Source organism: Raphanus sativus, chromosome 7 (genome assembly GCF_000801105.2).
Source record: "Raphanus sativus cultivar WK10039 chromosome 7, ASM80110v3, whole genome shotgun sequence".
Lineage (NCBI taxonomy): Eukaryota > Viridiplantae > Streptophyta > Magnoliopsida > Brassicales > Brassicaceae > Raphanus > Raphanus sativus.
This window is the reverse complement of record NC_079517.1, coordinates 23,764,132-23,790,859: the sequence shown is the minus strand read 5'-3', so window position 1 is coordinate 23,790,859 and position 26,728 is coordinate 23,764,132. Positions and strand designations below refer to the sequence as shown.

Here is a 26,728-nt window from a genome sequence, read left to right as displayed (position 1 = left end):
AAGGCAAATATCTCACCAACATTAAGTAACTCAACCTTGTGAAGTCTGACACGTTAAGGGCCGTGTCTTTTAAAAATGGAATCTTGTTAGGTGTATGCAGAATGAAATATATGAGAAAATTTTCTTATCCTGTAAGCCGTTTATGATTATATGAACAAAACTCTAACACCAGTCTAATGACTAAATACTTGTAATATAAATGCGGACATGTTTCATTGCTAAAGAAGAAAGATCGACAAACTCTACAAAAAAAAATAAAGGCAGTTATGTGATAACTAACTAATAAGAAAGACTAAAATCATGTAGGAGAAATATGCTAGTCATGTGGAAAAGGGGTACACGGTTAAACCACCAATAAGTTGAGGTTGACGGTTGTGACCAAAAGGACAGGAGATTTGTGGACTTGTGTTGAACTCGTCACAGCCTGATCCCACAAATACAAATTTAAAATAAACTTATTGTATGAGCTTACTCTTTAGGTTGTAGGTTGACCAAGACGCTTCGTATGTTTGATCCATCGAAGCTGTCAAGAACCGGGGGGTTTGTTGAGAGGCTCGCCATTGATGACCTTAATATGACCGACTACAGCTGAAACATAAATGGAAAAGATTAGGACTGTGACTATCATTTTTAACCCTTTCTAAAATAGTAATCAATTTCTGGAGTAATAATAGGATATAAGTTAGTATATATATATATATCACAGAGATCTCCTCTTAGTCTATAGTTCTTTTCGAAATCTTCAAAACAATGGAAGCCAAATGTAACAACCCGGTTCACGTAAACCGGTATTAAAATTGGTTTGATTATTTAATTGGAGTAAACCAAATAATACCAAAACCAAAGCGATATATAAGCTGTATGCATCTTCTTCGTCATGTTAACCTAGCCGTCTTCATTTAGGGCTTGTGGGGAGTACGTTTGTGCCGTCACCACAAAACGACCTCTAGTGCGCTGATATGAGAGAAGCTTCATCACACCGACAATGGAGCATCATTAACGGAGCGGTGAGGCATGCCGAAGCTGTCAAATATCCAACGCCTCTCCCTTATGGTCACCTTGCATCGGATCCGAGAAGCTTTGATGTGGAGAAGCAACGCACATACACGGAGCCACTGCGTAACGACACGTCCGGTGCTGATCACCACCGCCCAACACCATAGAGCCACCGCCGGGATGTCACTTTATTTGCTTGTCACACCGGAGATCCACCGTCACTGTCTAAGATGTCACCAACTGGTATTGTAGTGATTGAAGCTAAGGCGAGCTGCCACATATCTTCACCATGTTCACTTGCAACATTGGACCCATGGCTAAGGAGTGGTTTTGTGGGAGGATCCTAGATCGATCCAGAGAACTTTAGCCTTCGAAACATGGCTCTTTGGATAGATCTCGTTTCCAGGAATCTGTAGCAGCAAACGGAATCGAGATCGGAATTGTATAGCAAAAGTTATGGACATTGCTTCTTGGCCAAGGATAAGTTTAAGCTATAGCGATGCAGATACAGTTCCGACCAGTCTCAGAGTAAAGGCGAAACGGTCGACCTAAACGAAAGCTTTCAATCTGGAAATTTGTAAGTAAGTAGTTTATTCTTTTATCTACCATCTCCAACAAGCGGATCGTAATTTCGAGTTAGTTTCTGAGAATTATGCATGTTTTCGTGAGAGGTGTTGGTGCAGTCTGCGTTCGTGACTAGCCTAGGTGTGAAGCCATTTTGGTTAATCAAATGGTGTCCGATCGGAGTAAACTCAGTGGCTACGGACAGAGGACATCTAGGAATACATTCCGACCGGACGGATTGAAAAGTTAGCGGTCCGTTATCGTGATATTCACCTGTTTTATCTATGGTTCAGTTCTGGCAGAATTATTATATTCATTTATTTTCAGAGATTCCGAAGTTGCTGGTTTAGAGCCGTCAAGGTCTATATATGTTTTCTCAGGTTTCTTCAGAATCCGTGGCAAAGGTGAGGGTCTACTCCATAAATTCCGTACCAGTATAGAATTCTTTCTATGATAGGTTTAGACTTCGAAACATGAAATGTGTCTCCTTGAGTCCTTGTTTGGTAGTTAGTTTATTTATTGCAAACCGGAATTAGGGGTCTAGCGGATTCAACCATTGATTGGATTGTGTGATGATGAGAAATGATAAATATATATATGTATATACATAGTTATGAGTAGGGACTATGTGCGAGGGCGGGGGTTCAGGGATGCCTGGACTAGCGACGCCACTGTGGAGGAGCGGGGGCTCAGAGACGTCTGGGCTAGCGACGCAATTTGTGTGGTGCGTGGTGCAGAGACGTTTGCATCTGACGCAGAGATCGAGGGCGGGGGTACAGAGACAGACTGTACTAGCGACGCCACGTATGTATATCCGTATGCGGAGATGCGGGGTGTGTGGTATATCTATGCACTATCAGCGCAGTGTTTGTTGTGTGTGATGCTTTAGGCGTCTTACTTGTTCATGTTAGAGCTAAACTTCCATAGCGGGAGTTCTATTTACTTAAGTCAGTGGTTTGTGGATTAGCATCCCATACCTCACTGAGTGACTCCCCTATTACTCACCCTCATTTTCCCCCTTTCAGGTGAGGTAGCCGAGTAGGAGTGATTGCTTTCAGATTGGTGCTTTGGGAGTTTTATTCTTATTTTCAGACTTCGGTTTTATGCTTTTATCGATATTTTCCGGGATTTATTTTATTTATGCTATTATTGGATTATGGTGTTGAATTTGACTTTTGGGAAGTAATAAATGGAGACTTTTATGAGATTATTATTTATTATATTATTTTAGAAAATCGGGATATTACACCAAACCTCTGTGGGTCAATGGCGAGGCTGTTATCTTCAAGCTCGGAGAGGACCGACTTGTGAGTGACGCAAATGGTGAAACTGTGGTCAGCCAAACGAAAAATCTCTTTGTTCTTTATCTTACACGGACCTGTTAGGAAAAACGAATTTCTGTGTGACCGTTGCTGGAACAAATCAGTCAGTGTAATCCAAATCTGCTAATATGCGAAGAAATACTGTTCTCATTATTTGTATACGGGGCTGTTATATTTCACCGATACCATGTGAAATTAACATGTAAAAATAATGCATAAGTAACAAAACGGATTCAAAAATGAATACCTAAGATGTTCAGTTAAGATTTTGACAACAGTTTGACAATTATGATTTAGATTGAAACGAAGATGATAATGAGTTTTGTGAGAAAAATTACCTTAGCATCGATGAGAAACATATTTACCCATCAGCTCTCCGCCACGTTTAAAGTTTTGAGCTTCCAAAATCTGAGCAGTGGCACCTCGACGGTGGAAAAACAGCGGCTTGCAAATCAGGGAGATGATCGGATGAGTTAGTGATAAAACTGAAAAATAAGTATTTCTTTGGAATTGAGAGGATGATGTTCATGAGATGAGGACGAACCTTTATATAGGTGAATAAACACCTGGGAGAGAATTAGAAGCAATGAATGATTAATTGTGCTTGTTGTCAGTCAAAGGAATAAAGATGGTTCTTGATGACGATGAATGGATGAATTCATAACGTTGTGATGGAAAAGAATGTAAGGCGAACAGACGTGAATGAAGATCGATATAGTCGTTCCTCAGGCAGTTTTTTCTCACACAACTGCAAGAAACTCCATTAATGACGATAGTTTTTAATGGTGATGGATCCGTCTCGAGAAGAACCATAGATGACTTTTACCAAAAAAAAAAAAGAACCATAACGAAGATAGTCGTTGAAGACGAATAGACGATTAAACTTTAGGTATGGTTGCAGAGAAAAAGCTGTTGAAATTTCTATATGAGCTGGCCTATTGACTGAAACAAAGCAAAATAATAAACGAAGTCTACATAATAAAGCCGATGATAACAAAACCCAACAAACTGAAGATTAAATGAAACGCTGAGTTTTATTATTTTGGGACACGTGTCGAAAGTAAAGGAGTCGATTTTCTGACCTGTCTGCTGAGGTGGCAGCTCCACAGGAAAGAAAACCCAATTATATATAAATAGATAGATACATTTGCACGGCCGCGCAGATCAAAATCTAGTATCATAATTATTTTTAAAGGCATACCAAGTTGTGTTTCATGTCACTATTTTCTTTTTAAAATCAATCAATAACGTTTAATCATTGTTAATATGTTATGTGGTAATGATATATGAAGATTTAGTTATGTTTAGGAATTTTAATTTGGATACCCACAAAAATGTAAAGAAGGGGTACACGGTTAAACCACCAATAAGTTGAGGGTTGACGGTTGTGACCAAAAGGACAGGAGATTTGTGGACTTGTGTTGAACTCGTCACAGCCTGATCCCACAAATACAAATTTAAAATAAACTTATTGTATGAGCTTACTCTTTAGGTTGTAGGTTGACCAAGACGCTTCGTATGTTTGATCCATCGAAGCTGTCAAGAACCGGGGGGTTTGTTGAGAGGCTCGCCATTGATGACCTTAATATGACCGACTACAGCTGAAACATAAATGGAAAAGATTAGGACTGTGACTATCATTTTTAACCCTTTCTAAAATAGTAATCAATTTCTGGAGTAATAATAGGATATAAGTTAGTATATATATATATATCACAGAGATCTCCTCTTAGTCTATAGTTCTTTTCGAAATCTTCAAAACAATGGAAGCCAAATGTAACAACCCGGTTCACGTAAACCGGTATTAAAATTGGTTTGATTATTTAATTGGAGTAAACCAAATAATACCAAAACCAAAGCGATATATAAGCTGTATGCATCTTCTTCGTCATGTTAACCTAGCCGTCTTCATTTAGGGCTTGTGGGGAGTACGTTTGTGCCGTCACCACAAAACGACCTCTAGTGCGCTGATATGAGAGAAGCTTCATCACACCGACAATGGAGCATCATTAACGGAGCGGTGAGGCATGCCGAAGCTGTCAAATATCCAACGCCTCTCCCTTATGGTCACCTTGCATCGGATCCGAGAAGCTTTGATGTGGAGAAGCAACGCACATACACGGAGCCACTGCGTAACGACACGTCCGGTGCTGATCACCACCGCCCAACACCATAGAGCCACCGCCGGGATGTCACTTTATTTGCTTGTCACACCGGAGATCCACCGTCACTGTCTAAGATGTCACCAACTGGTATTGTAGTGATTGAAGCTAAGGCGAGCTGCCACATATCTTCACCATGTTCACTTGCAACATTGGACCCATGGCTAAGGAGTGGTTTTGTGGGAGGATCCTAGATCGATCCAGAGAACTTTAGCCTTCGAAACATGGCTCTTTGGATAGATCTCGTTTCCAGGAATCTGTAGCAGCAAACGGAATCGAGATCGGAGTTGTATAGCAAAAGTTATGGACATTGCTTCTTGGCCAAGGATAAGTTTAAGCTATAGCGATGCAGATACAGTTCCGACCAGTCTCAGAGTAAAGGCGAAACGGTCGACCTAAACGAAAGCTTTCAATCTGGAAATTTGTAAGTAAGTAGTTTATTCTTTTATCTACCATCTCCAACAAGCGGATCGTAATTTCGAGTTAGTTTCTGAGAATTATGCATGTTTTTGTGAGAGGTGTTGGTGCAGTCTGCGTTCGTGACTAGCCTAGGTGTGAAGCCATTTTGGTTAATCAAATGGTGTCCGATCGGAGTAAACTCAGTGGCTACGGACAGAGGACATCTAGGACTACATTCCGACCGGACGGATTGAAAAGTTAGCGGTCCGTTATCGTGATATTCACCTGTTTTATCTATGGTTCAGTTCTGGCAGAATTATTATATTCATTTATTTTCAGAGATTCCGAAGTTGCTGGTTTAGAGCCGTCAAGGTCTATATATGTTTTCTCAGGTTTCTTCAGAATCCGTGGCAAAGGTGAGGGTCTTACTCCATAAATTCCGTACCAGTATAGAATTCTTTCTATGATAGGTTTAGACTTCGAAACATGAAATGTGTCTCCTTGAGTCCTTGTTTGGTAGTTAGTTTATTTATTGCAAACCGGAATCACTACAAGAAAAACTGTGAATAACTACAAATTAGCCACAATTTTTTTTTATGGCTGTCTTTTAGCCACAAATATCTACAAAACAGCCACAATTTTTCAAACTCCATAATTTGTAGCTATTTTGTGGATTTTCGTAGCTAAATATCTACAAAGTTTATATTGTGGCTGTTTGAAGAAAAATAGTCACGATTAACCACATAATAGTTTGCAGAAATATAAATCCACTATTAGCCACAAAACAGTTGTAGAAATACATAGCCACAACATAATTTGTCGCTATTTAGAGAAAACATAATCCCTAAAACTTACCATCAACCTAATTTTAATCTTCAATTATAAAATCTAAATTTTAAACCATAGATTTTTTAAATATTAAACACCTATTTATAATATAGCTAAAAACTAAGGTCTAACTTTTATAAAAAGTTATAAATTTATAAAAATGATTAAGCTATAACTCCAAACTCTAAATTTAACCCACACCATATCAAGAATCCCAAACCCTAAATCATATTCTAAACCCAAACCTAATTTTACACTACTTTAAATAAAAATTTACAAATAGAATAATTTCTAATTAGACCATAGGTCCAACCACTAAACTTAAAAACTTGTAGTTACTGAATTTCGATTATAAACAATAAACTAAAATATAGTGAAAACCTAAAATATAGTGTTTAATATTGGTCCATATATGTTTGAAATCTGAAATTTAAAGGAAAGAACACTGAACACATATGAAAAGAGGATATAATAAATGGAAAGGGATAAAAACATATAAACCATCGGATTAATAAGAGAAAAAATATTGACTTTAATCTCTTCTATTTTCTCATTGGCTAAAAGAGTTAGACGTAGATTGCAGTAAAAGATATTGAGTTTTTTAATCTCTCCTAATTTCTCATTGGCTAAAAGAGCAAGACATGGATTGCAATCTTATACCATTGATCTAAACTAATCCAATGGTCCATATGTTTCCCATCTTTTCCATTTATTATTTTCTCCTCTTCTCATATGTGTTTCTTCATTTACGTCTCAGATCTCAATCTTTTTTTTTAACCTTCTTCCTCATATGTATCAAGTATCATCATCTCTATTCTCTTCCTCCAAATCCAATATCCACTTTCAGATTTCAATCACACTCCAATCCGTCTCGCCTCTCACTTCGAACCTACAAAAACGCCCCAAGAATATCTGCTCGAATCCATCTCCTATGCGGCTCTGCGGCTTCGAAATCACCATCTTAGTTTACTCAAGGGCTATGGTTCAGAATCACTGTCTTCGTCAACTCTGCGCCTTCGGTTTTGTTGGAAGTCAGTCTTCTCTGCGGCTCCACCAGCATCTCCAGATCTCCTTCTCTGCTCAAGCTCCAGAAAATGCCACCTCAGCTTCATTCCAAGTCGTGTCTTCTCTTTGCCTCCGGTAAGGTCGTGGCTGCTCAAGATGTAGAAACCGTCGCTCTCAGCTTCTTGCTTGTGATGGCCAAAGCACCAGCAGCCAGACGACCCTTGACGGCTCAAGAGAGCAAACCGGTTTAAAATTAGGTTTTTTTTCAATAGGTTTTGGTTATTATTTTGGTTAAGTTTTAGGTTTAGATTTTGTAAACCAGATTATAAATTGGTTTAATTTGTTAACCAACTTTTAGTTTGGTAATCAAATTTAATCTGTAAATGAAAATACAATTTTAAATCAATATTGTTTATTATTCATTATTTATTGGTAACGAGAGTGGAGATCGAGGAAGTGATAATGGAGATGGAGTAGTAATATATATAACCCTGTATTTTTACATTAATCTATAAATAAAACACAAATTTAATTACAACTTTTTTTGTAATTTATTTAACTATTTTGTTGATTTATAAAAATTATTATTTTTATTAAAATGTATAGGTTGGTCACGACCAAGTTTGTGGCTAACTGTGACTATTATAGCTACAAACGCAGTTTCTTGCTATCTGTGGAAATTATCTACGAAATAGTGTTGTGGCTATGTCGTAGAAGAGCGACTACGAATAGCTACAATTAAACGATAGCAACAAGCTTATAATACACGAATTTTTTTTGTGGCTAGTTGTAGCTACCCGTTAAATAGCCACAAAATTTTAGTAATAGCCACAACTAATTTCGTAGCTATAATAAACTTTTCTTGTAGTGAATTAGGGGTCTAGCGGATTCAACCATTGATTGGATTGTGTGATGATGAGAAATGATAAATATATATATGTATATACATAGTTATGAGTAGGGACTATGTGCGAGGGCGGGGGTTCAGGGATGCCTGGACTAGCGACGCCACTGTGGAGGAGCGGGGGCTCAGAGACGTCTGGGCTAGCGACGCAATTTGTGTGGTGCGTGGTGCAGAGACGTTTGCATCTGACGCAGAGATCGAGGGCGGGGGTACAGAGACAGACTGTACTTACTAGCGACGCCACGTATGTATATCCGTATGCGGAGATGCGGGGTGTGTGGTATATCTATGCACTATCAGCGCAGTGTTTGTTGTGTGTGATGCTTTAGGCGTCTTACTTGTTCATGTTAGAGCTAAACTTCCATAGCGGGAGTTCTATTTACTTAAGTCAGTGGTTTGTGGATTAGCATCCCATACCTCACTGAGTGACTCCCCTGTTACTCACCCTCATTTTCCCCCTTTCAGGTGAGGTAGCCGAGTAGGAGTGATTGCTTTCAGATTGGTGCTTTGGGAGTTTTATTCTTATTTTCAGACTTCGGTTTTATGCTTTTATCGATATTTTCCGGGATTTATTTTATTTATGCTATTATTGGATTATGGTGTTGAATTTGACTTTTGGGAAGTAATAAATGGAGACTTTTATGAGATTATTATTTATTATATTATTTTAGAAAATCGGGGTATTACACCAAACCTCTGTGAGTCAATGGCGAGGCTGTTATCTTCAAGCTCGGAGAGGACCGACTTGTGAGTGACGCAAATGGTGAAACTGTGGTCAGCCAAACGAAAAATCTCTTTGTTCTTTATCTTACACGGACCTGTTAGGAAAAACGAATTTCTGTGTGACCGTTGCTGGAACAAATCAGTCAGTGTAATCCAAATCTGCTAATATGCGAAGAAATACTGTTCTCATTATTTGTATACGGGGCTGTTATATTTCACCGATACCATGTGAAATTAACATGTAAAAATAATGCATAAGTAACAAAACGGATTCAAAAATGAATACCTAAGATGTTCAGTTAAGATTTTGACAACAGTTTGACAATTATGATTTAGATTGAAACGAAGATGATAATGAGTTTTGTGAGAAAAATTACCTTAGCATCGATGAGAAACATATTTACCCATCAGCTCTCCGCCACGTTTAAAGTTTTGAGCTTCCAAAATCTGAGCAGTGGCACCTCGACGGTGGAAAAACAGCGGCTTGCAAATCAGGGAGATGATCGGATGAGTTAGTGATAAAACTGAAAAATAAGTATTTCTTTGGAATTGAGAGGATGATGTTCATGAGATGAGGACGAACCTTTATATAGGTGAATAAACACCTGGGAGAGAATTAGAAGCAATGAATGATTAATTGTGCTTGTTGTCAGTCAAAGGAATAAAGATGGTTCTTGATGACGATGAATGGATGAATTCATAACGTTGTGATGGAAAAGAATGTAAGGCGAACAGACGTGAATGAAGATCGATATAGTCGTTCCTCAGGCAGTTTTTTCTCACACAACTGCAAGAAACTCCATTAATGACGATAGTTTTTAATGGTGATGGATCCGTCTCGAGAAGAACCATAGATGACTTTTACCAAAAAAAAAAAAGAACCATAACGAAGATAGTCGATGAAGACGAATAGACGATTAAACTTTAGGTATGGTTGCAGAGAAAAAGCTGTTGAAATTTCTATATGGGCTTGGCCTATTGACTGAAACAAAGCAAAATAATAAACGAAGTCTACATAATAAAGCCGATGATAACAAAACCCAACAAACTGAAGATTAAATGAAACGCTGAGTTTTATTATTTTGGGACACGTGTCGAAAGTAAAGGAGTCGATTTTCTGACCTGTCTGCTGAGGTGGCAGCTCCACAGGAAAGAAAACCCAATTATATATAAATAGATAGATACATTTGCACGGCCGCGCATATCAAAATCTAGTATCATAATTATTTTTGAAGCCATACCAAGTTGTGTTTCATGTCACTATTTTCTTTTTAAAATCAATCAATAACGTTTAATCATTGTTAATATGTTATGTGGTAATGATATATGAAGATTTAGTTATGTTTAGGAATTTTAATTTGGATACCCACAAAAATGTAAAGAAAAAGTTTGTTTTTGAAAAGCTCATCAAATTTGGATTCGTGAGAGACTGTAAATAATGTGTTTATTTAAAGCTTAGTATATTTACACATACACTTAAAAGGATTTATAGAGTCCACATGAGTCTGTAATCTAGTCGACAAAAAAAAACACTTAAGGGGTGGCAAAAAAACTCAAACTGAACCGAACTGACCTGACCCGACCAAGGTTAAACCGATCCAATCCAAACCGTGCTCTTTATATAATCCAATTAGTTCATGTTTTACTCAACCCGAATGGTTTGGTTTGGTTTGGTTTAAATCGAATTAAACCGAACCGAACCCAACTAAACCAATAACCCAATATATTCGTAAATGTTAGTTAAAGTTTTGTTTTTACTTTTTCTTAAGTTCCATATATTTTAAAAAAAATAATACTATTATATATTTTCTAAACCTAATATCTAAAGATTATGCCCAAAACAAAACCTAAAAACTATAAGCATCTAAATCGTAACCATTTCATCCCGTTCTTTTCCAATATTCATTGTCTAAAGGTAAAATTATGTACAAAGTTCTTGTTTGGTATTTTTAGTTTTTGGATACGTTGTTTTTTTTTTAACTTTTAGTAATGGATTTTTTTATCTAATAAAGATTAAATTCTCACTCTATTTTTTATAGTTCGCAAATCTAAACTACACAGGACCAAACTAAACTATAATAAAATAAACCGAACTAAATCAAAATCAAACCGAACTAAACAAAACCAAACCAAACAAGACCAGACCCAACTAAACAAACCCCAATTAAACCCAAACCAAAGCTACTTTGGTTTTAATTGGATTTAGTTTTATAAAACCCAAGTTAATCAAACCAAACCAAACCAAACCAAACCAAACCAGAAACTAAACCGATATACCCACCCCTACATACACCATGTCTTTCAGAAAATATTATTTTGTAGTTATATCTTTACCGTTCATCACATTTTCGCAACCATAAAACCTGCACTGTCGTTCCATCCAATTTGTACATCAAACAAGTAAAAGTATTTATATACACACACAGTAAAAACTTACAAGCATATTTTGTACCATTCTGAGACTTGTCATATAACACAATCATATGATACATGCCAACCACATCAATCATTTATCTTGCATATATATGCATTATATTTCACCTTAAACTCATCATAGGCCACTGGTTCATACCCACCACCGATGATGGGAGTGCTGGCCTGATTATGGGCACACGTTTCACTAATGAGATTGCTGCTTCATTCAACCGAGCAGCATGATTCGCCACCTTCTGAGAAACAAATTCATTCAAAAGAAACACAAAAGAAGAAGAATCAGATGGTGTGGATAAAATATTCCAATTTTTGTTCTGAAATACTCCCGAGTTCTCTTTTTTATTTCATAAGTAAAAGGATGAGTAGTAAGCTCAGGAAAGTACATGAAAGTCAGCAGCAAAAGACACATGACACATATGATCCGCCATATTATTTGCAATGGTAAGCAGCAGGACTGAAATTTAGGTTCTTATTGATGGTTTGTAATACCTCAAGACCGGGTAAGCCTATCATTGCTGGTTTAACACACCTTTTATCCCCGTTTTCATCGATATAATATGTAAAATCCGAAACTATAGGATAACTTCCATCTCCGACAACAAAAACAGGAAAATGTTACAAGTAAGAACTAGTCTAAAGAACTTTCAACTAACAAGAGAACATGCAAAAGAAAATGTAACCACAGAGAAATGGATCACTCAGGTGGCTTTTGAAAGATTATCTAATTAATCTATCACCAACTACACTTTTGATTATCCAGTCCAATAGGATTTATCAAGAACTCAACCGGTTCTATATCAAAGAGCTAACGAAGGGTTACAAAACACTTTCTTCATCAACATTTTGAAGTAGAGTCAGGGAACAAATTGCTGTTGGTGAAAACTATGACAATGGGTCACTAGCTTGTTTTATTTAAACTACTTAACAAAGAGCAAACTTGAAGTAACAAAACAAAACAAATGGTTGTAACTCAACCAACAACCGCAAAGAGTTTCCCCATCAAATCAATAATAAATTTTAGTAAACCAAAATCTAATTAAACAAAAAACAGACAAAACATCTGAACACCGGCCTTAGGAATTTGACAGATTATAAGAAGATAAACAATCAAAACAAACAGAAAGAGTTACCTTATCATTAAGGAAGACCTTAAGCTGCAAGGTAGAGCTCTTCCTCTTCTTCATATTATACAATCTGCGCCCTAACATAACAAACCCCACCACTGCTGCTGCCATGGAGAAAGACCAGATAGGATTAACTCTGAAAACACAATACTTGAAAACATCAATCGGAATCTTCCACCACACAAATACCCTTTCTTCTCCTCCACCACCAGATGAATCAATAGAAACAGACTTTCCTTTTACTACTGAAACTGGCGATTCCTCTTCTCTCTCCGTATCAAATCCTTCCTCAGACCCATATTGATCTTTCTCCAAGTGCTTCTCTTTCTCTGATTTCTCCAAACCCAACTCGTTGTTCACATCATCATCGAGCCGATCGCTGCTGGAATCCGACCATAACTCGCTAAAAAGCTTAGGGCCATAGGGAGCGTCGGAGCTAGGTTCGATCCAGCCTGGACTACCCGATTGAACAGACACATCTTCATCGATCGCATCAACACAGTTTGAGTTCTCGATAGAGAAGTAATCGAAGGTAACCATACCTTGCGTGCCATCTTCAATCTCCTCCAAGCTCTTCGGATCCTCCCCCTCCTGAGTAGTAGTTCCAGACCTCTCGATCACCACTTCCCAGTCTTCTTGAAGCTCTCCTTCCATGTCAGAGTTAGGGTTCGTTCGTTTTCTTTGGACCAGAAATAAAACTCTAAAGGTGTAAAGAGATCATCGATCGGAGAAACATTCGGTCTTGGTTGATGCTGACATGGCGTCGTGTAATTGGATAGAAGGATAAAATCGGCAAGAGAAGTTTGCTGTGTGTACTGGATTGAGAGGTGTAAGTCATTACGGTGGGCTGAGATGCAGAATATTAATAACTGTTCTTGTTTGCTTGATTGACTAGAAGAGGATCGGCATAAACATTCTTTATTCTCCGGTAAATATTTTTCAGATGCTAATGTTTTCCAAATTTTTTTTGTTTAATGTTCTGATATGTAGTTGTTAGTAGAACATTTATAGTTAGAATATATAAAATTTAAAAGTAAAAATTTATAATTTATTTATTTTATTTAATAATATAAAATCTAAATTTATAATAAAAAATAAATTTATATATTTAAAAAAAATTAGCGATTAAATATTTTTAATTATTTTTAAAAAACAATATTCCATATCTAAAATAAAATATAATTTATATAACTACACATATCATTCATTGTTTTTTTTAACGTCTGAATCGATTATTATCAATATTACAAAGACGATTTTACATCCGACAATTCTACCACCCTATGAGAATACATACCTGACTGCACAACTCTGAGCCGTCCTATGAGATCCATATTCGATGGCACGCCATACACCAAGCTGAAGATTTCAGATAACCTGTTTCTCTATAATATGTATAATTTAGTATTTCAAACCCGAGACCTCCAGGTGTAAAAGCATTAATGAATATTTAGTCAAACCACCGGATCAAAGAGGCTTGCACATCATTCATTATTTTTAATAACATAATATATTTATATATTATATATAATAAAATAAAAATATTATAGTATTTAGAAATAAATAAATTATATATTACTTATTATTTTTAATGATAATATTATATATGAATCATTCATTGTTCTACCAATAATTAAATAATAATAATTTATATATAATTAATATATTTTATTTAATGATATCAGTAATTATTTATATATCCAAAATTAATTTTTATAATTTTAATAAATTTTTGATTTATAAAAATAATAATATTTAGTGTTTAAAATTTAATTTAAATAATTAAATAAGATTCATTATTTTTTTAACAACTATATTTTAATATATATTATAATTTATTATATGTTATTTTTAAAATAAATATATTATATACTAACTTGTATGACAATTTTAAAATTGTATACTGCTATTACTCTACCAATCTTCTGTATCATACTATTTCTACAACATACTATTACTGCTTTATCATTATTTTTACCGATCGAGGTTTTATGAAATACGCTCAAGTTGAATAAAACTCCTAATTCAACTAAATTTGCTCAAATAGACTTTATCCCACACAAATTTTATTCCACACAATCCAATCAAACTCCTAAGTCAACTAAATTTTAAAGATTTATATGAAAAATGGCAGTTTCTCTATTCTTCTAGAGTGAAATCTCTAGTTTTAATCTCTCTCGCTTTCATCTTTCTTAGCACAATTAATCTTTTAGAAGGATAAAAACATTTGTATTTTTTTTGGTTGTAAAATATTTTTTTTATCATCAGATCGACCTTCTCTTCCATTTGTTGGATTATAATCTATATTATTAAAAGAGAAGTATCATTTAAAATTCTTGTGAATCTTGATTAGATCCTCCGCTCTGATGTCCGACTTTGGACCATCTTCGTCCTTGTCATCGAAGGAACGAAAGCGACGTTGTCGCAAAGGGGCCATTGGAGCATCCTCGCTACCTGTTTTCGAAGTCACCCCCGGAGACATAATGGGAGAAGCAAACGGGTCACTAAAAGGACTTCGAGGCCTAGCATGACCACCAACATGCGAAGCTGGGAGCGTTCCTAGGAAAGATTGATCGTTCATCTTGTCGAGTCAACAAGGGAAGATGCTCCAATTCAGATTGTGCTTCCTAAAGATATCGAAGCAATCATATATATATATATATATATATGGAGGAATATTTTCCATTAATCATGAAAATGGAAAAAGGGTATACAAAAAAGGACATGCACCAAGAAAAAGGAAAAGGTGAAAATCGGGAAGATTCTCCGTGTTTAATTTTCGAAGAAACTTCCAAAAATCTCTTCAAGGAAAACACGCCGACCCAAATCTCCGTATAAAACGGCTAGGGTTTCCTTATTTAGTTTTTTCATGTCACGCCCAAGAACCCGCTCAATCATGGTATCAGGGTCCGAACCCTGTTCGACCATTTCAATCATCAGCACAGCCCCAGCCTAAAAGCAAGCCTGGAAACTAAAAGTACCTAAGGCAACCTAGCTCTAGCATAGGAGGAAACTACCAAGACAAGGTCCATGAATACAAGTTATCCCTTGATTCCAACGATGAAATTAAGGAATAAGGGGCAAACTGTTGGGGAAAAATATCCAGGCACCAGTTTTCTCCAGCTTCCGGGCAGGTTCCTAGCTTCCGGACCCTTACATAAGAAAAAACCAGGTTCCTACCCCTACTATCGGACCGACCCATGCTATCGGACCGACCCTTGAGCAAAATAGAAGTTTTCTATCTAATGGGAAACTTCCATTTGCTGATTATGGAAGAGTTCGCCCTACTTTAGCCGACATCTACATCTATAAAAGGGGAGCCCAAACCCTAAAATAAGGGATTAACATTCAGAGGTTAAGAGATTAGAGTTTAGGCGACCAGAACTATGGTTTATACACCAGACGTTGTAGTCCCGAATCATACACTCAGTAATACATCTCTTCTAGCCTCGTTCCTTCTCCTTTAATTCAAGTCTTCTAGTGTTACTAAAACGACCCTACACAAAATACCATAACAAAGATCTCGAACCTGAACGACGGAGTAGCCCTCGCTGCCCTAAGGAACGGCGTATGGTTTTCCTCCAAATTCAGGGAATAAATGACAGCAGGGCCCCGGTCTCGTTAGATGATGCATTGCACTGAGCGTCGTTCTTCGCAAACTACGAAAAGGACGTCGCTAATTTAAAAGAAGAATTCCTGGAAACCAAGAACGGCACCGACAAAAAACCCAGACAACAAAAGAACCACAGACCAAGGGTCAGCATTCCTATGCCATAGACAACTCTTCAAAAATTAAGTCGTCGACTTTCGAACTGAACAAATATTGCACTTTCCACAAGCGGAAGGGACCCTTAACCTAAGAATGTCGAGCAGCACTCCGTGAGAAGGAGAAGAATAAAGAGGAAGATGAAAGTTCTCAAGAAGAAGAACCCCCATCGACTCCGAAATGCGTCAAAAAATCAAAAATACCTTCTCACATAAGATCCCGGGAAGCCAAAAACGAGTCACCGAACTCGCCCTTGCCTGCTCCTAAGAAAGGAGTCGATATGATCTCTTTGAACACAAAGCACCAATGTCAATACAATACACCACCTACGACAACGAACGCGACGTATGGGAGTATTATAATCACTATCCAAATCTCCATACATCAAGACGAGTTTGAATACGTACCGGAAAACCAACCGAGTGAACCTAGGCAAGCAAACAGAGTCAAAAGATTCAGGGGACAGTTAGAAAAATCGAGACCTCATAAACTCAAGAATAAGAAAAAAGACAGCATGCGCCCACTCAACCACAAGCTGTCTAGGGGGTAAAGACACTATCTACCAGTACTTAAAAAAATGGTACTTCCCTACCGTTAACAATCAGATCATACGACGCATCAATTTTATTTATGGGGGATAGAAATTCTGCAACTCCGTAAATTTGATCAAAGCCCATCAGCGAAGGGCAGAAAAGCCTCTCGGAATCCGAGAACCTCTTTCTGGTCCAGATCATGAAATCACATTTGACGAAAACGAAACCGCAGACCTAGATCAGCCTCATGACGACGCCCTCGTCATACGACTCGACGTCAGCGGATGCGAGCTCTCACGAATCATGATCGACACTGGCAGCTCGGCTGACGTCCAATTTTATGATGCTTTCAAAAGAATGGGATTTACTAAAACCCTACACAAGAAAGAATGAACCCCACTCATCGGATTTGCAGGAGAAACGACCTACTCCCTAGGGTCAATCGAGCTCGCAGCCACCGCCGGAGATGTGAGGAAGATCGTAGAATTCATCGTAATAGATCGCCCGGCTCCATTCAATACCATCCTAGGAAGGCCCTGGCTATACAGCATGAAGGCAGTACCATCGACTTACCATCAATTCCTGAAGTTACCAACTTCGAAAGGCATCGAAAGTCAGAAAAGTTCCCGGACATGTTACCTTGCAAGCTTCAAGAGGATCGAGCCACACCCCTAATCAGGATCGACACCTCAAGGAAATCCAACCAGAGTCGTACGAGCATCCGTACACGAATAAAAGCCAAAACGATCCTGGGTCTAGTGAAAATAATCGAACTACGTTATGACTTGATCCCTCTTCGAGGGTACGTAGGCAGCTCACGGCACGAGTTCAGTCACCACCCAACATCGAAGTCAAGAAGAGAGCATTCACAGCAACAAAAGCAACTTATATCGGGTCAAGATCCGAATCGCCCCGGTCGTCTTCAACTTTAGAATCTGATTTTATTAAAGACTTTTAATAAGAACAACCTCTCCAAATATTTGGTATTTTGAATATGAACTTCACTGTGATGTAATTCTCTTACTTTTCTAACGACTAAATGTAAATTTGAGGCCCTGAACAAGTTTTAGAGTACGTTTTGGTCCCGCCAGAAACGCGGCACATCAGTTTTAGCAAAAACCTCTTACCACGCCAACCAGGCATCGAAAGATTATCAACTCGGTTCGATCAAATGCTCCAAAAAAAAAAAATAGAGCTCCTTCCTTGAAATAAAAAACAAGGCAATAAGCCCCGCCTCCTTTATTAAATTCAATAATAAAAGAAATAAAAAATACAGAGAGCAAACAATAAGGAAAAATTTCCTAGAGTTACTCTCCAGCATCGAACTCTCCGTCTCCAAAGCATTCATCCATATGCTTCGACTCGCTCATGTCAAAAGCCCCCTTAGCAAGTAATCCTCCGAAACACGAGGAAGAACCAATCCTTCAGCCGACATAGCAGTCACGTCAAACTCCCCGAGTTTGATCTCCTTAGCTCGAAGTCACTGCGGTTTCACCAGAAGCCAGCATGTTGTTATCCATTATTTCCTTCAGGAGGTCGATTTTTTCCACAATCCCCCTGAGCTGGATCTCGCAATCGGCCGTAGCTCTCTTCTTCTCCCACTCCTCCTTTAAGGAGATCAGGACGCCCAAATAGCCGTCAGCCAAAACCTTCTTAGCTTCATGCACCGTGCGGCGAAGGCCGTCGGCATGCTTTCAAGAACCAGATTCGGTCTGCAACTCAAGAAACGAAACTTGTACAAGGGCCGAATTTCTTTCGTTATCAGCAACGCGAAGACGAGCTTCAAGGGAAGTAGCTCGATTCTCCAACTCCTATGCAGCAGTCAGTCGATCGGCGTTGGCACGCTCTCTCTCTTGAGACATCTTCAAACTTAGCTTCAGTTCCCGGACGACCTTCTTGACCTCGAGGAACTCGTCAGATCGGGGAACATCCTCCAAACGCTTCTCCAGGGTCGCCATGAATTCATTGTTAGCCTCCATGGCATGCGAGTCATGAAAATTCTATACGAACTCAATAGAAGCACCGGAAAGATAACGAATTAACCTTGGCATGAGCGACGGCCATCTTGACATAGACCTCGCATTCAGTCATGTTTCGTAGAGAAGGAAGCGGACATCCGACAGGATTAAAATGCCTTACCAGATGGGCCACGCTATCTGGATCCTTCGTGATTGGACAACCCTTGGATTGAGTGAATTGCCAATGAAATGGCTTCGCGATTATGTCACCAAGAGAACCGGGACGATGATCGGAGCCGTTCGTCTTCGCCTTCTTAGAAGGGCGATCATGCCCCTCCGAACCAGTCGGACCGCTCGATTTCGTACGAACAGTTGGATCCTTGCTACCAAGAACCCTCCCATCTTGCCGAGGTGGAACCTGAGGAATTCGGGTCTCCTCGCGAAGAACTTCAGTGACAGCCTCACTGACATCTCCGGATCGAATACATTCTGAACCAACGTGTCCAACTCGGCTTCTCACCTTATCCGTATCACGAGGATTTGATATTCTCGATGACATGATTCTTCGATGCAAAAACCAAAAGATATCTCAGGGTGCTGCTTTAACAAGAAAACCTAAGTTAAGATAAATGTCTTATAAAGACCGAGACTCTACAAGTATCTTAACGGTAAAGATAGATACAAATCTTGAAGACATAGAATAACCAAAGCATATTTCGAAATCTAAACAGTTCAAATTAAAAGCCCTAGAAAATCTAGGGGTAAAAAAATTCTCACGACTTCGTGAATATCTGATTACGAAAAATATAATAATAATATAATAATACTAAAAACAAGGAAAATAAAAGAACTGACAAAGAACTCGCTTTGCCCCCGACACCCGAAGGCTTCCCCCGATCAGAATCCTCCAAGATCTCTGAAAGATTGAGGTCAGCAATACTCCAATCCAAGACGGGAAAGGAATCAATGAGGACTCCGCAATCCTTCTCCAGATCCTTCAAGCGACCGAGCTCTTCGTCCACGACTAATCCTCCTTCTTTAATCTCGGTCAGGATATCGATGTTCGCGACGACCTCTTGAAGCTGAATCCTGGCCACTGTTTCTTTCTCCTTGCTAGCACATCTCCCTTCCAAGGACTTCAGAATGGCTATATACCTCCGCAATCCTTCGCGATGAGAAGCACAAGAACCTTCCGGACATCTCGATCCCTTCCAGCTTCGGGATCCGCCATCTTCGCCCGTTGAGCGGCAACCTCGGCCTCCAAAGCCGACCTCTTGTGGAAAATTCTCACCAAGTCCTCCGTCATGGCCACAATCTTCTCAGCGTCTTCTTTATTCTCACGTTTGGCGATCTCGAGCTCCGCCGAAATCGTCTTCAAATTCGAGCCGATGCTCTCGATCTCCGAGTCCCACCGAGAAGTCTCCGCGCGACTTCCCATCACTAATTCCTCGTTGCACGCTTCCATGACCTGAAGGAAAATGTATCCACATTCCAAGGTCAGACTGATTATTCGAAAACAGAAGAAAATATTTTCTCTCGACAGACTAACCTTTGCATTCGCCACTGCGACCTTGGTATAAGCCTCCCTTTCCTCTGAGGAAGCAAAGAACATCGAGTTGGTGTCCTGATTCCTAGTGTTGTCTGATATATCGTCAGGATCGTCATCAGTAATGCACATTGGATCGCCACCATCTCGTGCAAGGTTCTGCTTCTTCGACCTCCTCGAAGCAGGTCGCAACGGTCCCAAAGAACGCTTTTTGATTGCCATTTACGAAGGCGATTCCTCCTGCGAATCAGAACTCAAAGACACCGGAGACCTCTATGAGGTCGGTGCAGTATCCACCAAGACGATCTCCTCGAGATTGACCCCTGCGGTCCGAAACGACGACCTCCTTGATAGACGTCCGGCGAAAGGGTCCGAGCTGAGAGGAAGTTCAGGGGAAGAATGCCCCTCTCTGCGATCGGGAGAATGAGCGTCTCCAATCAATTCGATTAGCTCATCAATCATGGGATCCATCTCTGAGCCAAGAGGGTGCAATAGCAAAGTCTGAATCCGCTCTCTGCTAAACGACGGCCAGTCCGTCTCCCCCGCCTCAGAAAAGCCAATAGACGTCGAAGCTGATCCGACATCGGAGAGCTTCCCAGTGAACTGAACAGATAAAGATAATTTTTTAGAAAACGCTTATCTAAAACAAAAAAATGAAGAATGAGAAAGAGCTTACCAATATCCCCAGCCCAAAGCCCAGGCTCCGACCACTAGAATGGGAACCACATTCTCCTTCATGAAGCTCTTCTAGTATCCTGGCGGCTTCTCTAGGGGTAAGACATCGTAGATAGGGTCCTTAAAAGGATCTTCGGTATAGTTTCCCCTCAGAAAAGCAATACCTTGCAGCTTGGCGCCTTATCTTCCGACTTTCGTCTCGATCTTCAGGCAAGGTGTCGTACCTTAGATAATTGATGATGGGCGTCATCCAGGTCTCTCCTTCGTCTACCACAGATACTTCTTCAGGCTCCGTCTCCTTTTCGGTCGCGGGCCATTGGAGTACCAGTAGTGGAATGCTCATATGACTTGTAGTTTCTAGGGCGGACCCTAGATTAGCTAGAGCGTCAGCCTGGAAGTTGTGCTCCCTAGGGATATGGGTCAGCTTATAATGACGGAACCTGTCGAGTAGTCGCTTAGCCACGGATAGGTATCTGATCATACTCGGATCATTCGCCTGATAATCTCCTTGGACTTGGCTTATGATCAGTTGTGAATCGCTGAAGACCTGGATGTCTTCTACCCCCATTTGTTTGGCGAGTGTCAACCCTGCTATTAGAGCTTCATACTCAGCTTCGTTGTTCGTTGCTTTGAAGTTGCAACGTACGGCCCTTGAAGCTGATTCCCCAGTGGGGGAAGTTAGGACTAGTCCCACGCCTGCGCCCCTTACGTTACTAGATCAATAAACGTACAGTGTCCATTCGCCTCTCTCCCCTTCGCTATCATGAAGCTTTACCTCTTGTTCCAGGGCTGGAAGCATGGCAGGAGAGAATTCAGCTACGAAATCTGCTAGGACTTGCGATTTGATGGCTGTTGCAGGCCGTATTCCCCCAGCTCTATAGCCCATTTTGCTAGTCGTCCAGACACTTCCGGCTTATGAAGGACTGCCTTGATGGGGAAGGAGGTGACCACCACGATTTGATGAGCCTGGAAGTAGGGGCGTAGCTTTCGAGTAGCGTTAACTAAGGCAAGGGCCAGCTTCTCGAGGTGACTATAGCGGGTCTCCGCGTCTAGTAAAGATTTGCTCACGTAGTAGATAGGATGCTGTTTCCTTCCTTCTTCCCTTACTAGGACCACACGGACCGCATGTTCTGATACTGCCAAAAAAAGCAACATGACCTCACCTTCCAAGGGTTTTGAGAGGAGAGGTGGAGTAGTGAGATAGGCCTTGAGATCAGATAGGGCTTGCTCACATTTCTCGGTCCATTGGAAGTCCTTGGGGTCCTTCAAGGTTTCGAAGAAGGCATGCGACTTATCGGATAACCTGGACATGAACCTGCTCAAGACGGCCATCCTTCCTGTCAGTCATTGCACCTCCTTGACGTTGCAAGGGGATGGTATCACTTGGATCGCTCTTACCTGCTCTGGGTTTGCTTCAATGCCCCTGTGGGTGACTATGTACCCTAGGAACTTTCCAGAGCTTACTCGGAACGAGCACTTTGAAGGGTTTAGCTTCAAGTTGTACCTCCTGAGAGTGGTGAAGGCTTGTTGAAGGTGTGAGATATGGTCCTCGGCGTTCAGGGACTTTACCAACAAGTCGTCAATGTAGACTTCCATGGTCTGCCCTATCTGATCGGCGAACATCATATTGACAAGCCTTTGATAGGTCGAGCCGGCGTTCTTCAATTCGAAAGGCATAACCTTGTAACAATAGATACCCCTCGAGGTCATGAATGAGGTCTTTTCTTGGTCATCAGGATGCATTAGGATCTGGTTATATCCGGAGAACGCATCCATGAAACTCATCAGCTGATGACCCGCAGTTGCGTCGACTAGCTTGTCGATGTAAGGCAAAGGGAAGGGGTCTTTAGGACAGGACTTATTAAGGTCCGTGAAATCGATACAGACTCTGCACTTCCCATTCTTCTTCTTAGAAACAACTTCGTTAGCTAGCCATTCCGGTATTGCACCTTTCGTATGAATCCGACATCTAGTAGGTTCTTGACCTATTCGTTGATTATCTCGTCCCTTTCAGGAGCGAATTTCCTCCTCTTCTGTCTGACAGGAAGATGCATCGGATCCACTTTGAGTTGATGCATGATGACATCGGCGTCAATCCCAGGCATGTCCACATGAGACCAGGCAAAGCAATCGGAGTTGGATCTTAGGAAGTCGACCAATCTCCTTCTTAGGCCTTCCGGAAGCTTGGAGCCTATCTTTAAGTTTCGGCTCGAGTTCCCTTCCGTGAGTGGGACCTCATCCATTCCTTCCACTTCCGGCTCTTCGGTGTTTGGGGCCGGAAGCTTCTTCTGTAATTGCTATAAGACCTGAGTCTTTCCCTTAAGGGTAGTCTGATAGCAGGACCTAGCATTCTCTTGATCTCCCTTGACCGCCTTGATGCCCCAAGGGGTTGGGAACTTGACCAGCTGATGCAAATTTGAAGGTACTGCTCCCATGTCGTGGATCCAAGGCCTTCCCAATATGACGTTGTATGATGAGGGGCAGTCAACGACTAGGAACTTCGTGGCTTGGTTTACCCCTTCGGCGTACACGGGAAGAAGGACCTCTCCCAAGGTTTGTTTGACTTCTCCACTGAAGCCTACAAGGGGAGTCGCCTTTCTGTTTAGAGATGTAGGTTCCAACCCTAGGTCGGCGAAGGCCGAATGGAAAATTATGTTGCTGGAGCTCCCATTATCCACTAGTATTCGCTTGACCAAGCAATTCACTATGGGAAGTGAAATGACGAGAGCGTCGTGATGAGGAGCCAGGACCCTCTCTTGTTCCCTTGCAGTGAAGCTGATCTCGTCTGTTCCGAGGAGCAAGCGCTTAGGACCCTCGACCTCTTGGCCGTTCTTGGCGTTGCGAGTACTTCTCTTGGCTGCGGCACTGCTAATTCCGCTTACCTCTGATCCGCCTGAGATGACATGGATCACTCGGTCTTGTTGTGGTGGCAATGCAGGAGCTGCCTCGATAGGGAGACCGGGGCCTTCTTTATTTAGGAGGTTCTTGGCTTTATCCGAGAGGAACTCCAGTAGGTAACCTTTCTTGAGGAGCTCAGTGACCTCCATCTCCAGGGCTATGCAATCCTCCGTAGTATGACCATGGTCATTATGGAACTCGTACCATCGCTTGGGGTTTCGATTAGCCTCTGCGGCCTTCATCTTAGGAGGCCACTTGACTTGAGGACCCATTTGTCGTAGGACACCGATCAGTTCCGGTTTGGATATCGCAAGATGGAGATGTCAGGCCAAGTAGACACCATCATTCCTTCGGATCTAGGCAAAGGTCGATGTTGGTACCTGCCCCTGTTCGGGTTACTAGTCTCCTTAGCGAACTTGGGTTGAGAGGGCTCATCGCGGTCACTCCTGGTAGGCTTTGATGACTTCTGATCATACTTCGGACCGGCTTTGGCCCTACTAGCAACGTCTTCTTCCCACCTTACTTGAGCCCAAGCACGGGACAGTACGTCTTCCATAATCCTGCACTTGTATTTGATCAGCTCCTTGTAAAGATCTCCCTCCAGAAGTAGACCCCTCTTAAAGGCTGAGATAGCCGTATCAGCGTTGCACTCAGGGATAGCCACCTTCGCTTGGTTGAAGCGCGCTATGTAGGAACGAAGGGGCTCATTCCTATGCTGGAGGATCTCGTAGAGATCATCTGAGTTCTTCTCTATGTCACGGCTGCTGGCGAACTGCTCTACGAACTTATCGCTAAGGGCTACAAAGGATTTGATGGATTTGGTAGGCATATTGATATACCACTGGAGAGCAGGGCCGGTCAAGGTTGATCTGAATCCTTTGCACATGGTAGCTTCTGTGGGAACCGAAATTCGCACTGTCGATTTTAGTTAAATAAATCGAAGGAAAACTAAGTAAACCTAGTTTTTCCTGAAGGCTCGGATTCTCTGCGACAACCAAACGAAATTGATAGAATAAAGCAACGTAGCGGAAAAACTGCACTAAGGCGTTTTATTAAATAGATGATAAGTTGAATACAATATTCTTCCGAAAAAGAGAAGTAGAGAAACGCTGAAGCGGAAAACGACGGAAATACAGGAGACTAAACGTTCTAAGTCTTGCTCCGCTAGTCTAAACTCCTAAGTCCTAAGCTAGCAGGAATTCTCTAAGTCCCTAGGTTTCGGATTAGCTCTCCCCCTTAATCCTCTCCCAAAGCTCCTTTATATACTCCTTCTTATGACGGTCTATTCTCCTTCTGGGCCGCAAGGCGGGCTTTTTTCCATTTTCGTCGGCCTCCATGTTTATCGGGAAACTTGACATTTATCTTCGGGAAACTTGACATTTATCCTTCCGGAAATTTAGCATTTATCTTGTTACGTAAAGATAAACGTAAATCGTCGTATCTATCTCAGATAATCGTAAACGGACTGTCCGATCGCGTTTGGTCCCTTTCGGGCCGTCTCTAGGACTTCCGTTGTTTTCTACGATTTCTTCGGAAATTCTTCATTCGTTCGTAGAGTTGAGATGAGTGGTGTCTTAAGATAACCATCGCTGTTTCGTACGAAGAATTTAAGATTTTCCTTCCCGTTGATATCTTACAAGTTTCCGAAGTGTTTCCGACGGTCTTAGTTTGGAGTAAGAACCGGAGTTTCGTACGCGGTATCTCAATGATTCGTCCTGCGAGGACTTGGGAAAGACTCGAAGTACAGACTTCTGACGGCCGGGGCCTGGGACTTGTGTACCGGAGATTGTTGTCCGAAGACCCGAGCCAGCACGGGGCTAGCCGCCCGGCGGCCACGGCCAGCACGGGCGCTAGCCGGCGGCGGCTACGGCCAGCACGGGGCTAGCCGCCCGGCGGCCACGGCCAGCACGGGCGCTAGCCGGCGGCGGCTACGGCCAGCATGGGGGCTAGCCGCCCGGCAGCCACGGCCGGCACGGGCGCTAGCAGCCGGCGGCCACGGCCAGCACAGGGGCTAGCCGCCCGGCGGCTACGGCCAAGGCCGGGGTCGGCTGCTCGGTTCCTTCGGTTTACGGGTGTTCGTGTTTGTTTTTCGGAGGGTTTTTCGTATGACAAATAGACTTAGCCGTTGATTTCGAGATAACCGTTTTTGACCCCAACAGTTAGCCCCCAGCATGCAAGATGCGGGAGCGATTTTTTGTGCGGAAGATTTGAAAATCGAAATTTTCGGCTAGGAATATTTTATTCCGAAAAACTCTACCACCTTTGATTTCTTATAAGTAGCACCCCATCCCCCTCTCATTTTTCACTCACTCTCCTCTTCTCAAATTTCAGAAAATATGGCTTCCTCTCTAAATGAAAAGAAAGATTCCGATGTAGAAATGAGTGAAGCTAACCAAGCCTCGCCGGCGAAGGATGCTCCTGCCCTTACGCAGACATTCGTCGAGGGGTTCAGTTCTTTTCAGGACAAGATGGAGCGACGCCGTGCTGAGATGGAGTCTAGCGTGGCTGGTCCTAGTGCTACTTCCGTTCCGACTTCTGTGGCTCCGACTCTCGGATCCGATGTCGCTTTAACTCCGGATCCCGCGGTTCTAGCTCTTGGACCCGACGTTACTCCAGTCCCGATCTCTACAATTCCAGCCTCTGGATCCGATGTCCCTTTGCCTGCTGGAGAAATTGTCGTTCCGGAGCAAGCACCCGATGTCCAGGCTCGTCCTGAGGGCTCCCCTTTCGCGCCGATAGTTGTTTCGGAGGATGCGGTGGAAGTCATGCCTCCTCCTCCAGAAAAGAAGAGGGAGATCATCTTGGGACTTCCCGCGTCCAACGCTGTTCCACCATCGAAGGGACGTTCAAGAGCTGGGGCTGCCGGATCAGCGAAGAGGAAAAGGTGTACTA

General features: G+C 41.3%; 2 protein-coding genes and 1 long non-coding RNA gene across 16 annotated transcripts; 1 reads left to right on the top strand and 2 right to left on the bottom strand.

Moving 5' to 3' along the window:
* The first annotated feature begins 366 nt into the window (after positions 1-366).
* LOC108817151 (uncharacterized) lies at positions 367-11,210 on the top strand. 13 transcript variants are annotated; one of them, XR_008936569.1, is made up of 4 exons: positions 367-1,812; positions 1,888-1,964; positions 4,799-5,859; positions 7,119-8,830. It is a non-coding gene; the product is annotated as an uncharacterized LOC108817151 (long non-coding RNA). The 13 variants fall into 13 exon arrangements; XR_008936577.1 differs by lacking the exon at positions 7,119-8,830 and adding an exon at positions 8,852-11,210 and having other exon boundaries at positions 368-1,964; positions 4,799-5,707; positions 5,783-5,859; XR_008936578.1 differs by having other exon boundaries at positions 368-1,964; positions 4,799-5,700; positions 5,783-5,859.
* A 91-nt stretch (positions 11,211-11,301) lies between these two features.
* On the bottom strand, positions 11,302-13,178 carry LOC108817150 (uncharacterized). 2 transcript variants are annotated; one of them, XM_018589765.2, is made up of 3 exons: positions 13,003-13,178; positions 12,467-12,912; positions 11,302-11,572 (listed from the first exon to the last, which is right to left on the bottom strand). In XM_018589765.2, exons 1-3 carry the CDS (start codon positions 13,112-13,114, stop codon positions 11,441-11,443), a joined length of 690 nt encoding a protein of 229 aa, XP_018445267.1. In that variant the 5' UTR covers positions 13,115-13,178; the 3' UTR covers positions 11,302-11,440. The 2 variants fall into 2 exon arrangements, with proteins under 2 accessions (XP_018445267.1, XP_018445266.1); XM_018589764.2 differs by having other exon boundaries at positions 12,467-13,176.
* A 10,057-nt stretch (positions 13,179-23,235) lies between these two features.
* On the bottom strand, positions 23,236-24,108 carry LOC130498111 (uncharacterized). The gene has a single exon (XM_056991472.1). The coding sequence runs from the start codon at positions 24,106-24,108 to the stop codon at positions 23,236-23,238; it is 873 nt and encodes a 290-aa protein (XP_056847452.1).
* Between the last annotated feature and the right edge of the window lie 2,620 nt (positions 24,109-26,728).